We start from the raw sequence: 16,259 nt of genomic DNA, 5'->3' as shown, positions 1-16,259 counted from the left end.
AGCTTTATGACAGGTGATGTACAGTGTTAAGGTGCATTCATTTCGCAGACTAGAACGGAGCGTGGACCTAAATCAATACTATGTAAACTAAAAAACCCCACAATTTAGTGCTTCATTATTGTACCTTTATTTTGTCTTTTATTATTATTATTATTATTATTCCATGTGGGGGGTTCACGTTAGGAATGTATGAAAATACTGATACACTTGAGTATCACCAAATTTCTGTTTTGTGCTATTGCGTCAATTTACAAACACAATATGTTGTTTTGCTATTAATTTGCATATATCCACACTGAAATTGGTTGCAGACAGTGGGATTGTGTTGTGTTCTAACCCTAAAACACCACTTTAAAAAAAAAAAAAATCTAAATTTCAACCCAGGGTTATGTATGTATCGTTGCTGTTCTGTAAATCACAATATACTGAATCATAACCACTGTATCATTACCAACACACAGCCCTGTTTTTTTTTTAAATGTAGTTTTGTATGTTTAATAAAAAAAAAAATCCAGTGATGAAGAGTAGGACATTGACAAGGCAGAAAAACAAACTGAATAGGAACCCCCCTGTCCTCCGTAGTCTTCAAAGCGTTGACCTTTGACCTAGACCAGACAAGAGAACACACAGAGGTTGACCTTGTTGCCTCCTCTGTTAGCTCTCTGTGTTGTTAGGCGACTGTTGTTTGATTTCTTGCTTTCAGGAAACACTGTCTCAGTTGTGAGTCAAGATGAAACTAGCCGCCGTGACACCTCCGTATGACATGCCATGGTGTGGTCCAGTTCACAGAGGAGGGAGGAAGGGGCAAGAGTCATGTATAGAGGGGCACACGTCAAGCCTCAATCTGTGCTGAGCTAAAGGAAAAAAGAAGTCATGTTTTTGCTTTAAACCAGGGATTCCCAAATTGTGTCAAGAATTCGGATGATCCCCAGAAAACTGAAATAAATAACAGAAAATGTATGCATGATACAAAAATTGATTTTCTTTGCTGATTTCTTGTGCTGAGATTAGCTGATGAGCTGTATGCAAAACATCCTCAGCAGTGGTGTAGTGCTCCCTGGAGAAGTGGGTATACTCTCAATTTTGCCTTTTTTTCTTAAGCAGTCCAGAAAAAACGTCCTGTTTTAGAAACAGTGACATGTAAGACTACTCTCGTTTACCCAAAAATCTGTCAGCAGGATTTGCTCACTATTATAAAGTTGTCATGACTTGATCAGGAGCAGTTTTTAGGTTTTACTGCTCACACAAGCAGCTGCATGAATGTAAATGTATTCAGCGTGAGGCAAACATAGGATAACGTTAGCCTTTCATAACATTACCCTACTCACACAGTTTAACTATTGGCGACAAAATCTCTTCTCTAAATGTGCAGTCATATGACCAGTAGTTTAACAGTGACTCATTCTGAAACCACCTTAAAACTTACCTCAGAATTATGTATTCCATGAAAGTGGGTTCACTCACTTGAAATATGTTTATTCTGCCTTTCTCGTTCACATTTCCAATAATTGCGCATCTTTCAACGAGACGTGCAGTGACCTGTCAATCAACTGAGGTGGCATTGGCACCTGAGGTGTCCAATGAGGTTCCAGAGGTGGCCGGCGCAAGTTAGCAATATTTTCCTTGGAATTACCCCCCTACTCTGCTTCTGATTGGCAGTCCTTATGCCTAAAGTTAACCAATCTAATCAGTGACGGTACCAAGTACTAGCCACTTAGAGGCAAAGTAGGGCGGGTCATGGCTTCACCATCCTAGGAGAAAAAATTAGCAATTTGGCTCAGATTCTACTGAATGGTGTGCATCGGGGGGATTTAGAAGTGGGTATACCTAATGTTGACTGAAAAATAAGTAGGTATACACTGTACACCACTGTATACCCTGGACTATACCACTGAACCTCAGTCTGACACAAGGCAGAGGAGAGTTTTAACAATAAGTCTTTTAACACAAGTGTAGATGAATTTAAAAATGTATACAAATCCAAGCATGCCAAAAACACTAATAGAGATGCAGAAAGGGGAAAACCCAAGTAGAAACAAGGAAGAAATAAAAGAAGTAAAGTAAAATAAAATCCCCCCCAGTCACTGCCATCAAGCTATGAAAGGTTAAATCTTCCTACTATAATAGAGGCTTCTGTTTCATAATTAGTGTGGGAGACGTTATCACACAGCGTTTAGAAGTTACCTCTACCAGTTCTAAAGATGTTGAAGTGTCTGATTTTGTCAAGTTTTAAACCAGACATTATGTTTATTAACCACTGTGTGTGAGTGGACAGGGAAGCATCTCTCTAGATGAGCAGAAGTAGCCAAGAGGGAAGGGGGGGGCATGACAAATTCATGGGGCCGAGCATTTGTGGGTGCCCATAGAGCAGTGGAGGGGGTCCAGTGGATACAGGCTGGAAGTTGTGAAAATTTTGTGTAACGTCCCCTGTATAATAGAGGCATAGAACTCGGGAGTCTTAGGAGTCTAGGAACTTAGGAGTCAGACATTGAAAGCATTGTTTCATGCAAGTGTAAGTGACGTTATGTACGGACCACACCCCCACGACCCACCCGGTACATTAGATTGAGAAGACACTGAATTTATGAAGGGTCCACAAGTTTAATACTTTCACGGGGCCCACAGCTGGTAGCGGCACCCCTGGCTTCAGCTATACATTTGTCACAATAAGGACTAACTTCAGGAAAAATGTGAGATTTTGGGGATTTTTGGAGATCTGCATCCTATGATCAACTTTGAACTAAATCAAGCAGTGACAGAGGTTGAATTAACAAGATTGAGTTGGGAATTCCAGGCTTCATCTGATTTACACACACCTAAATCTGCTTACGATGTTCCAAACCTGACCACCGGACCATACCTTAGATTCAACACCAGAAAACTGAGATGTGCCTTTTATAGGATGGATTTAAAGATAGAACTCTGTCAACAATTGTATCAGATGAGGTCGCTGAAGTGGGCATTGAGTCTGGTTTGTAAGTACTTCAGTTCTAATGTTACATGGTAAAAAATGTTCACCCACATCTTTTTTTTTTTTAAACCTTTCCTGTTCACCAATTTTGCCTCCAATATAAGTGTATTGGGTGCCATGAGTTGATTCACATCTTTGATCTAAGAGGATTTTGAACTTTAGCTCAATTCCCCCAATTGGTTGGATTTAATTATTTTATTACTTTGTTTTATTACTATGTTACCTGATGGGAGAGCAGGGCAAGGTTATACACAAACAAATATTGATACAGACCATGAAACAGAAACAAACAACAGGCAAAAATAAAACAGTAACAACAAAAATAGAAGAACATCGGTGAACTGAAGAATAGTATAGTCCAATATCAAAATAACCAGTAGCCAAAAAGTTAGAAAAAAAAAAGAAGAAAGAAACACAAACACCTACAAAAGAACATCGGTGACTTCAAAGCAAAATTACTCAAAGGCAGTTCAACCCGAAGGTAACAACCGTCAAGTGTAGGTGTACATCTGGATGCATGTCTGAGCGTATAAGTTGTTTGATTTTTGTTACCCTCAAATGGGATGTTTGTATCTGTCGAGGAAGTAGGCTTCCTCTTCTCCTTGTCCTCTTGTCAGTTAGCAGGTGGCATCGATGCGCATTACCATTTATCATTCATTACATTTGTGTGTGCACAAGTCTTAATGTCCCCTCAAATGAAAATCCTAGATTGGATAAAACATACTCTTAAGAAGGCTTTCCAGAGTTTTAGTGGCCACCACTGAGGGAGGCATTCTGCAACTTCACCATTAGCTATCACTGAAGATTATACACAGTTTAAATAACTCTTTGTGACCAGGCTGTTGGTGACTGTTGAGTAATTTTGTTCCTTAAAAGTGGGGTAGGAAATCTTAGAAAAATGGTTCAAGCAAGCTACATTTTGAAAATACTCAGTTCAAAAGTCTAAACCCCTTGCTTCAGACATCCCCCTGAAGCCACGCCTCCAGAGTAGTGGCACGCGCGATGCTTGTTCCTGAGAGTTCACAAGTGCTGTGCAGCAACAATTCACCGACTCCAGCTCCAGCCCAATCCATGCATACCTTATTCAGTCTCCTCCAACACCCCCGCTCTTACAGAACAGCCCCAATTCATACCTAGCTGGCTAAAGTTACATTTCCTAATGATTTATGTTAGTGACCAAACAGTTTGCCGGCAAACTTTCCATCCTAATATAGCTAATATAGCCAAGCTGTGGCTCTGGCTTCGTTTCCTGTGTAAGTGCTCCAAGCCTCTGAGAACGCACAATTCATGCACGAAGAGGGGTACGCACAGAGGGGGGAGGGACAAATGGCAGTTGAGTTTAGACATATCACCGTTCAGTCATTTCGACTGGGCACTTAAAATGATTGGATGGTGTTTTTTCAGTCCTGTCTGTTCCACAGGTGGCAGCATTGTTTTATTTTTGTGTTAGAGCATTTAATTAATTGGTTGTAATCGGGGTGTGAAGGAGATTTTAAGCAATATTGTAAAAAATGCTCCAGGAAAACATCTCGCACCCCACCTTTAATTAGTTATGTGTTTTGTTTTTGTGTTTCCACAGATGAGAATGAAAGTCATGTAGATTATGAAGACAAGTTCACAGATTCCTACGGTGAGGTAGAGGACCACAGCAAGGACAAGAGACCAGAGGAGGCTAATAGAAAGGCGTATGAGGCGCATGTAGCAGTCCTTCCTGGAGGGGAGAAGATTCAGGAGCACTCAGATGCAATGTTCAATGTCAAAGAAGAGGAAGAACATCAAGATGATCATGGCGAGCAGGAAGATCAGGGAGAAGGGATTGAGTACAGTAGCAAAGTGAGGGAAACTGCACATGGACAAGAACAAGCTGAGGAAGAAACCGTCGAGGACTTTATAGGCCATCAAAGGTGGGAGCAAGAAAGGAGGCCAGTGGTCAGGACTGATGAAGCAGCAGCAACAGAAGCACCCGTCTCCCTTCTCTCCCAAAAACATCTCTTTTGGTTCCCATCCGAGGCCTTTCAGGAGGAGGGACGTCCTCTGTCCACCAACTCTGCCACACAGACCACACAAAGAGCTTCAGGAGGCCAATCAGAAGAGAGCAAGGAGCATGACAGCAAAGAAAAGCACCACCAGCATTCTGTTGAATTTGACGACCGTGATCATGAGCAAGACAGATATGATGACCATAACGATCATATCAACAACCGCCACCACAACCAGGACCGTGATGACAGCCACCATGACGATCATGATGACCGAGATAACCAAGACAGTCATCAGGACGAAGATGATGATCATGAGAGCCATTATCGCCCTGCTCAGCATGATCTAAATCTAAACACACGCGACCGCTATGAAGACCACGATGATCATGATGACCATTATGACATGGGAGAACATGAAGATGACCGTGACCATGTTCGCTATGGAGGCCACGAGTACGATGACCAAGTTGACAATTATGATGAACATGAAAGCTATGAAGATCATGAAGATGTGACTGATGACCACAGGGACCGAGAACACCCTGATGCTTCTGAGGAGCATCCCGACAACAATGACCATGACGATGTCGACGGACATTACGATGATGAGGATGACACTGACCGGTTCTCTGATCATCATGATCGTGATGATCATGACGACCATGACAACTATGATGATCACGACAGCCACGAGGATGACGACCACCACCATGTGATCTTTTCAATAGCACATGATCGCAAGAACATCACACAGAAGGTCGCAGGTGGAGAAACTGCCACCACAGATGAAACCTGGCTGGATGGTTACCCTATCGTTCACAAGGAAACAGACACAACTGAAACAACTGAAAAAGCAAGACCAGAGAATAAAGAGAGAGGCACAGCTGTCAGGACAACAGACAGACCCAATGAAGTGGAAGTTCGTAAGCCTTTTCCTTACACCAAACAACCAGAAGACTCCAAATCTCCAACCACAGAGCCTGAGTTAGAGCAGGAGGGGGTAGATCAAGCACAGCCAGGCATTGTCCCCACTGCTACCTCATCTATTGATCCTTCAGACACGCCCTCATACTCCGACACCTTGGACTACGACACGCAACAGGCTGCTCCCACCAACTCCTGGCTTGATGATCTTACCGAGCACCCCTTCCTCGATCACGGTCCAGCTCCACCCTTGAACGACATCGACGTCATTGCTGGGACTGGATTTGTTGAAGAACACACCGTCCACAATCTTCCTGGTGAAACTGGTGAGCGGGGTGAGGTGGAAGGTGAGATGGGTGAGACAATCTGTGTGGATGAGAGCTGCCCTCCCCGACCTCCTAGCTCATCAGGCCGAGGTCCCACCATCGCGGCCATAATCGCAGCAGTGTGTGTAGTTGCCGTGGCAGTAATTGTTGGAGTGTGGTGCTACCGACGGCAACTGAACAAGAGTTCAGTGTACGAGATGAATGGGAAGGGCCAAAGTCAAACCAGACAAGGCCAACAGATAGAAATGCAGCAAAAGGTTTAAAAAAAATGGAGTAAGAGGAATGGACCCTGACAGAGGGCAGAGACATTTCAGAGGGGTAAGAAGATTCGGAGGAATTTGCAGGGAAAGCGCAGCCCCTCCTCCTGCTAGATACTACTGCATAGTTGAATATTTCAGATAGGTATAAAGAGGGGATTTGTGCTACAGATTGTGTTGGAAGAGAAAAACTTTACACATAGGAAAGCTAAAATTTCAGCAAAACAATTTGATAAAAGTAGGAACTGGTGTTTTAACATAATAACCCTGGATGGAAGTAGTTATGCCTCCCACTCTTTCATTCCATTTTCATCCAACTTTGTTATATCTACCCAACTATTTTTAAAGATGTAGCATTTAGGTGGACAGATGGAGGGGCTGTGCCTGGACTGGACTCCATAATCTGAAAAAGGAGATTATAAGGAAATAACCATGTAGGAAAACCTCACCAGAGGGCATGCCTGCCTGAACATATGAACTTCCAAACTTTGGACCTTGTGGTACAAAAAGTCTTTGTGTGAAGATATTGTCAGTTTTGATGAATGCTATTTTGCTAGGTTTTTCTGTATTGTTCCTCCATTGCTTCTTGTGTTGTTTTAGTAAAAGCTACATTTTTCAAATTATCCCACAACAAGAGCTCTGAAGTACAGCACACTTCTGCTCATCGCTATAGAGTTGGACAAGGTGTTAATCTAATATTCCAGCTCATGTCAGACCAGTGTTAAAATGTGAGTAAAAGGATGATGATGATGATGATGATGATGATGATGATGATGAAAAGAGTAAGTGAGGTTAGTGGTATTAAAAATGATCTGAAATGAGAAAGAGTAGGGAAAAGAAGCAAACCCAAAAAGGAAAGAAGAGGTGTGAGTAAAGATGCATGACAGGAGAAACATTTTAAGACTTTCCTGCCACTGTTACCTTTGGCAGTCGGCTGGTGTGAGTTATGAGGGGGTGTCCAGACTGCAGATTCAGCCCTTGTGTGTGTGTCTGTGTGTGTTAAAGACAGAGTGTGGTTGTCTGTATGTGTGCTTGTGTGTGTCAGGTACATGCAATCCACTGGACCGTGATGTGTCATATTTGAAGTTCCATCTGAGGAACCAGAGTGGATGCTGACAGCATTCAGGCCAACCAGAGATCAAACAGTGTGATGTTACCACAGCAACAGTATCATAGTGTCAAATTATAAGGCTTACGGTCCAAAACACCATATGAAAGCCAAATGGAATTGGACATTCATACATTCATTCATTTTCTGAACTGCTTAATCCTCAAGAGGGATACTGCAGTCAATTAGGTGATGGTGGAGTAAACCCTGGACATGATGCCAATTCATTGCAGGGCTTAGAATTAGACAGTATGACCTTTTTCCTGCTTCTATATGTTTATCTCAGGTCAAATGGCCAATAAGATGTGGATGCTTGAATTTGACTGTGGGCTGAGTGCTTAGTTTTACCTCTGTCAAGATATCCAAGGTTGTTCTCATTTTAAAGGTGTGGAACATACATGGTGAAACAGGCAATTTATTTAAAAGTGTACTGTGTAGAATTTAAGTGATTTTTCCACTTATCCACTCACAGTACAAGCTTGACTCACCTTGACTCAGCACAGCTTTTTCTGTATTTCCACTGTGTGAGAGCAGATCACCAAGTACTGTCAGATGCTCTTTCATGTACCACTTTTTTCAAGGATCCAAACCTGCCAAAATGACACTAAATGTGGCATAAGATCATGTCAATCTCAGAATGGTTGAGTACAAATCAATGCTGCATCAATGCTGATGATGCCACGATGTGGAATACCAAGCTCAGCGAGCAGAAAATCTCCCCAAATGCAGAAGAACATTTTTAAATTGGCTCTATCTTAATAAATCAACCACAGATATGAGTCATTTTATTTTTGTTTTATCCTCCTCCATTGATTCTTTACTCACAGCTACTGTCACACTAACGATAAAGTCACAATAGTTATTATTGCTGATAACCATCTGTGCTGAAGTAGCACTGTACCTGAAATGGAAATGCTAAACAGAGCCAAGTCTTACCAAGGTGAGTCACAGTGGTACTGGTGGCAGAAACGTGGCGTGTAATTTCAGCTGAATATCCTTCATGTCCACTTCCAGGTGGGAATGGGAACTTACAATGTCACCTAAAAATGTGGAAATCACTAAAGGATCTCTTTGCAGACACTGTTTGGTTTGTCCACTTTCGGCCATTGTAGAGATAGGGTAGCACAACACGATGGACTCTATAGAGGGGGTCCGCTCTGGTAGGTTTTTGTCTAAGTCAATGATCCTTCTCTTGTAGTTAAGTCTTTCCAAGCTGAATTCTTCATTTGCCATTTAAGAATCCTTCTTACAAATCAGAAAACACTTGACTGAAGAGTCTATTGAGTGTACAAGTTACATTATTGAGGTTCAGAAATGGAGAATTGGGGTCCTCAAAGTTACACAATGATGACAAACATGCCAACTACACCTATTCAGTCAACATACTTCATTAACTAAAGCTGGAATGTCACCAATTATTACACATGTACAGTGTCAGTGGTATTACAATTTAGCACTAATAAATACTTTATACGGACAATAATAAGATGCTTGCATATTGCATTTAGTTGTCCTTCCTCATGCAGAGGATTGTGGGTGTCGAAAGACCAGAGGGAATTGCTGAGGATTCATGGAAGACTGGAATTTTTCAGCTGAATTTTAGACATTGGAACAGTCCTTTAGAGAAATCTGATTATGTAGCATCCTCAAAATGAAGCTGTTAACAATCCTCTCTGCACAATTTATTCTAAAGTGACAATAACACAGTGATTTATACTGTCAGATGAGTATACACTACTGAAAACATAAGTATTATAATTATATTCCTGATAATAAATTTCCCTAAATCCTACAGATTGCACCTTTAAAATTCAATGTATCTCCTAATAGCTGTACATTTACAAATGTGGTTTATTGTGCATTCCTGGTTTAAAAACCCTTGTTGAACCTTTTACAGTGTGCTGTAGATCTCTTGTCTGCATACTGCACCTAATAGCTGAGGAGCATGTCAAAATTTAAACAGAAGCAAATAAAAATAGATATGTAAATAGGAACAAAATGGTTTAAACCTAGAGATTAGACCCTAGTTTATTTATAGTGATGTATAAAGATTATGAAATGAACTGTATGTCAAGTGCTTGTTTTTATTGGCATTGAGGATGGTGGCTTGTAGAAAAGGTACTTTATGGAGTCATTAGTCAAGAGCGATCATTCAGTTTTTTTCTGGATTTTCAATTAATCGTGTGTTCGATTAAAATAGAATTTCTAATTACATTTCTGTAAATATCAGTTTTAACTTGCTGTATGTACTGTGCTATAACTGGTGCGTAGAAAATAAACAGGGCATATTGTCCTTTAGCAGGACAGTCAAACACAGTGGACATTATTTGTCAGTTTTTAATGTCTTACACAGGGTCTGCTCATCTCCACTGCCTCTGCCTTTACTCATAATTTCACACAGCTGTTAAAACACAAGCACTGTACACACAATGATCTTAAGCAGAAATAAAGACCACATTGTAGATGATAAAGTAACAACCTGTCTACCCTCACATGATCCTCAGATAGATGGTAATGAACGATTTCAAAATACAAAATGACATTTCAAAACAGACGTCACAATATTAAAGATAAAACAGGATGAAGTGTTCTTTAATTGCTTGCTCTTTCACATGACTTTAATATTTCAGTGTGTCTGCTTGTTCTTCATCAAACAGCCTGATATGTGTGATGTTAGGATGAAGTGTGTACTATGTTCTGTGGGCTACAATAAACTCCTAAACATGTGACTGTGTGATTATTATTATCATTATGTTTTTACTGTGTCAGACTCAGATCAATGTCAGCTGCTGCTCTTTGGACTGTCTTTGCATTTGACTGTGAATCTGCCAGACTTACATCTCAAGGTACGACTCTGACCTTTGACCTTGACTCCACATAATCAGTACATTATCTTTATTTGTGGCAAAGCTTCTCCATCAGACACCATACCACGCTTCACAGATACATTCCCAAATGCATTAAAAAAAAAGCCGGAAAGAAGCTGGATGAAAGATAAGCCCATTAAGAAGAGAGAGGAGGTAATAAAACGGATGGGTAAATACAGCAGGAAGGAGAACGCAGAGTCAGACAGACACAGTAATCCAGTGAGAATGTTCCCCTGTGGATTTTTAACATCACTGTGTGACAAACTGCACAGAGACTCAATGTTCAAACATTATTAAACAACTCAGTGTTTTCTCTGGCGATGTCTCACTGCTCAGCACAGACCTAGACTTAGTCAAGTTTCATCTGAGAAACTCTTCACACATACTCTGATGTTCCCCCTTCTGCTCTCCATACAGTCCTGTTTCTCCTCTTACTGGGAGCTTTAGCACCACTTGATTTGGAGAGTCCACCTACAGGGGCTTAAGTTTTTGTAACATTTCATCAGGTTATTAGCTTGGATTTAACAGCTCAGAGGTTTCACAGTGTTTACAGTTAAATATCAACAAGTACACTAGATAATTTGGTAGCGCTTTACATTATAGCACAGTAACATCATGATAATAATGGAGAAATAATTTGATACTACAGTATTAATAAATATCTAATACCATGTAATTACCAAGGTAGTAAACAGATAGTAGTTTGGCATCAACACTAAATATACAGAAGTAATGTTAAAGCAGCACATGATTTTCATCTCTTTTTTTTTTTTTAAACTTGTAAAACCAGAGTGCTTGCCTAAATATCACTAATCCATTAGTCTTTTCATGCTTATGCACCTGAATCACTTCCCTCACGGTGAACAACTTTGAAGATGACTCCATCATAAACACAGTCTGCTTGTTTACATAACAAATGTGCCTTTTGGAAATTTTGCCACAAATTGCATTGTGGGAATGGCGAACAAGTGAAAGCGGTTTTTCACAGATTCAACAAGAAAATGAGCCAGATCACTACAACATAAAATACGCCAGTCCACCAGGGTTGTTTTAAAGAATGAGTATAGTCAGTGGATGGAGGTAAAGGCGACAGTTGAGTTCAGCTCTCTTTAAGAGTCAGTGAAATTGTTGCTGTGTGGAATTCCCATTCCCACAATGCACTTTGCGACAAAATTTCCAGAAAGGCCCAAGTGATATTTTGCTTTGCTATATAAACAAGCGGACTGTGTTTGTGATGGAGTCATCTTTGAAGTTGTTCACCGTGAGGGAACTGATTCAGGGGCATAAGCATGGACAAATTAATGGAGTAGTGATAGGTAGGCTATCACTGGGGTTTGACAAATCTGAAAACAAAATTTGTGATGAAAGACATACGCTGCTTTAAAGTGACACTAGGTATCTAACAAGGTGATAAGCTGCACAAAACAAAGTAATAGTGAGTTTACTTTGATTTAAGGAAAAACTATTCAGCAATATTTCATTAATAACTCGATAATCTGCCATCATATTTACACTTAAGTGTATATGTTTGATTATTTTACTTCTTACATGGAAATCCTTGTGGATGTTTCTGTGTAATAACCATGAATTAGGGCTGCAAAAAGCAAAACTACCTGTTAGTATTTAACATTGATGGTGATGTAATTGGTCAATCCAAATCACACATTGGTGTAAATGTGACAGTGACTGGTTCAGTCCTGCAATGAACTGGCGACATGTCCATGTTGTACCCCAAATTCATTTGTTGGTAGCTAGGATACAGTCCAGCACCCTGTGGATGGCTGGCTGGCTGGCTGGCTGGATGCCTCAGATCACAAAAAAGCTGATGCAGGTGAGAAAATGCGCAAACTTATGTTTATAAGAAATTATAAATTATTTTATGATTTCATGAAGGACAGCAGTACAAAATCCAGACAATTACAATCAACTTTAAAAAAAAAAGTTTTATATTGTGTTGAGGACCTAATGTTAGCTAACTTTAGACTCTTAAGTAATCTTTCTTAACTCATTTCTTAGTCTGGTAGCCAATACTAACTTTAAAAGGGTCAGGTTTTGAGTCTTTTTCATTGATTCCAGTTCCAGTCAAACTAATGCCAGTGGAATACCATTAACAGGCTGTTGTCAGCTGGCTAGAACAGCAATTAGCACTGACAATTAACTCCTCAGCAGGAAAAAAAAATTAAATAAGACTTGAGTGTATGAATAAAATAGTCAACATCGAAGTTCCTTGCAAATATCTTGTTTTGTGACATCTAATTTCTCACTCAGTTTTATTTTTATTTATTTTCTGTGCCATCCTGCTGAAGAGTGCACTGACAGGACAAAGAAACAGAACCTGATTGGTCCTCTTGTGTACATGCCTAGTTCTGATTGGCTCTTGCCTCTTTTTGATGTTTGATTTAGTCTCATATTCCTTTAGACTATTCAATAGTAATACAATAGTATATTGAAAGAAATTAAATACTAACACGGAGTTTTGAATTTTGTTGTCCTGATTCATGGTTATTACAGAAACCACACGTGTTTCCACGTAACAAATCACTGTTTTATTGAGATTTCGGAGGAGGCTCGGGGCAATATCTGGTCCTTCCATTGGATGACACCCACCTCCATGGACTAGAGGGAAAATTGCTGGAATATTATTAGGTATTTCAAGACACTGTATCAGGAGAAGTATAAAGGTGTAAATATGCCATGCTGGAGACAGTGTGGCTCGACTGTTGCTAACCACTGTCATATCTTTTGAGAGTGTCCCAAGTTTTCTGGAAGGGTATCCCGGCTTCATTATGCACAGTCTTTAACACTCAAATACCTCTGAGTTTTGATGTCCTGTACCCAAGGTAATAATAGTTTTGGATTTTTAATTATAGTTTAGTTTTATTTAGTTTTGACTTTTTTTTTCTCTAATTCAGTTAGTTTGAATTAGTTTTTAGAGCATGTTTGCTAGTTTTTATTAGTTATCGTTTTTTTCTGAATGCTTAGTTTTAGTTTAGTTTAGTTTTAGTATTAGTTTTAGTTATTTCACATATTTTATCTTCCTCACCATCCTATTCAAAGAAATTAATGAGGCATGGATCAGTGGGTTACTCTGGACACTTTATTTGGGGGTCAGGTTAGGGCGGCTCACTGACTGAGCAAAGACACAAACACATGCTCATTATGATGTATAAATTCCCTATAGCAGGTTGGGGGGTGGGGGTGAGATCCATACACAACGTCACTTACGTGAAAACAATGCGGAGATGTACAAAACATGAGAGGAGATGCACAAAGCAGCCAGCAGTAAACCAGATAGAAGCATATATAAACCAGCTAACCAGCAGTTAAACCGCATAGAAACATATATAAACATATATAACCCAGTCCATCATCAGTAAACCACACCTTAGCAGATATCTCATATCTTAATCATCTCCAGTTCCATTATTAGCCAACTTTGCTTCATTTCAGTTCAGCTAGCTGTAGCTAGTAACATCAAACATTTTTTAACATTCTAACAGGTTCCATACCTCTGTAATTGGATTAGTTTTCATCCTCCTCTTTTCTCCTCTTCTAAACTGTGCAGTTCAGGGCTTGGAAGGCCTTTTCATGGTGATAAACTCTCCAGTCTTTACCTGGCTGCTAGTCCTGTTTGTCTCTGTCCTTTAGCTCCGCTCTGTCTCTGTCACTCACACACACACACACACACACACACAGTGAGCAAAAAAACAAAACAAAACAAAACCCCGACCCACGCATCACTAAAGTAAATCCCAGACAGGACTGTGCTGCTGTGTCCCAGCTTTAGTCTGTATGTTCCAGGTAGAGTGGGGACCAGAAGACGACTGGAAACCACAAGTGACCAGACATGAAGGACTGTGAAGTGTCGTATGGTGCTGCTAGCTAAAATTGCTGGAGCGAAATAAATCAATTTGATATCAATCCGACATTGACAAAGACGAAAACGAAGGAAATTTTATCCATAATTTTTATACGTTTTAGTTAGTTTTGTAAACTCACAATACAGTTTCAATTAGTTATCATTTTTTTCTTTTAATTAGAGTTTTTATTTATTTCAGTTAATGAAAATGTTTTTTCAATTTTAGTTTTCGTCATTTTGTTCGTTTTTGTTAACGATTATAACCTTGCCTGTACCTGGGTCATGTTTCTTTTTTGGAACGTAGGAGAGATCAAGCTGCTCCAAATACTCTTGGTGGCAAATAAGAAAACAACTACACGAAGATGGTTAACCCTATAATTCCAAAACAAATCATATTTGATACATGAGTTTTGAAGCCCTCTACATGATCAGTGTGATATGTTTTTCTTGAAAAACTTGACGTATACAATTAGACACATGCAATACATGGATAATCCACCAGGGGGGAGGATTTTGTTCACCAGAGGCCTTTCCAGGGACACTATGGTCATTAACCCTTTCATGCATAGTGGTCACTCCAGTGGACAGCTATTCCGCAGCTGTTCTCTTATATATTCATGGATTTTATTGTTTTAGTTCCGTATCAGCCAAAACAGTGGACGCCTATGCATCATCCCATACATTGTAATTCATACCATTATTGTAACTTGGCTGTTTTTGATAAACCTGATCTGCATTAACATGTTTGAGTGTAAATCAATTCCTTGTTATTGTTAATAGACTGTAATTAACCATTTTTCTTAAACAAAAAGTTTTTTTTTTTTTGCATATTATCTCCATAAAGTGAGTAATAACTAATATTAGAATATGTTAAAATGTGACAAAACACCAGATTAGCAGCATTAAAAAAATTTATTTCATAGTTTTCACACAGTGTATCAGTAAATACAGGCTTCTTTGCTTCAAAAAATAAATGCATGATGTCCAGCTGAGTGGATATTTTTGCAACTCCATGAAAAATAGGTTCATAAAAATTTTTTTGATTGCATTGTTTTTTTCATGCTTAAAGAGGAATAAAAACACTCAGGAAAAATCACTTGATTAGGGTCAAAAAATGGTATTCAAAATCTCTCTGAAGGGACATTTTAGAGACAATCTGACCCACATTTTTTATCTTTAAATTAATTTTTGCTTTAGTTGGACCATAAGGGATCATCCAAAACAAGGACCTACTTTATATTGAAATAAATGTTGGAATGGCAATCAATTAAAGTTCGCTCTTTGACTGGACATTACTGCGTTTTGGCCCATTAAGGTTCTCATAATTCATGCATGAAAGGGTTAATGAGGAAGGAGGCAGAACTTTGCCAATTTTGAAAAGGAATTACAAATTTGTTAGATAGGTTTGTGTTATATTATGTTTTTGTTTGTTCAAAAATAATATTTGAGCACTGAGACCTGATGTATCAAATATGATACCAAATTGAAACTCATACATGGAAATTGATATTTGAAAAAAAAAAAAGTTTTGGTTGTTCAGACGGACCAATAAAGGCTCCAGTTTCAAAGAACTGAGTTTCTGTCAATGATTTAATGGTTCAGGCTTTACAGGGTTAAGATCGATTCAGCCTACCCTAGATGATTGGATTGGAATTACCCTAGAGATATTTAGCATGGAAAAATTGATCAACCAAATAAGAATCCAAAAGAACAAATTTTACCAAATCTGGAACAACTGGATTTCATTCCTAGCCCCAAAGAGAGCAGACTTTATTTGATCTCACTGGCAATTTTGCTCTGTAGTTTACTTATTTAATTTCTAACTGGTTATTGATGATTACCTCTATGACAGAAGTGGCAGGTGATACGCCCCCCCTCTTCTGTTTTCTGTACATAGTTCCATGTAAACTGGTCTACCTTTAATTAAGTTTGTGTATCAGAGTTCTCTCTATGTGAACTGGTGAG

At 39.4% G+C, this 16,259-nt stretch overlaps 1 protein-coding gene across 2 annotated transcripts in view; it reads left to right on the top strand.

Moving 5' to 3' along the window:
* The window catches only part of susd5 (sushi domain containing 5), a 37,544-nt gene that overhangs the window by 14,036 nt on the left and 7,249 nt on the right, over positions 1 to 16,259 (top strand). The window contains exon 5 of one of the 2 annotated variants that reach the window (XR_003936618.1): positions 4,551 to 7,287. Coding sequence is in view for 1 of the 2 variants with exons in the window: in XM_030147396.1 (XP_030003256.1) it covers positions 4,551 to 6,466 (1,916 nt within the window). In the remaining variant the exon portion in view is untranslated. Of the gene's footprint in view, positions 1 to 4,550; positions 10,289 to 16,259 lie in introns of those variants that run through there. The other variant, XM_030147396.1, reaches the window with a different exon arrangement.

Source organism: Sphaeramia orbicularis, chromosome 11, assembly GCF_902148855.1.
Source record: "Sphaeramia orbicularis chromosome 11, fSphaOr1.1, whole genome shotgun sequence".
NCBI lineage: Eukaryota > Metazoa > Chordata > Actinopteri > Kurtiformes > Apogonidae > Sphaeramia > Sphaeramia orbicularis.
Note: the sequence above shows the minus strand (reverse complement) of the source record. Positions and strands in the feature narration are given on the sequence as shown.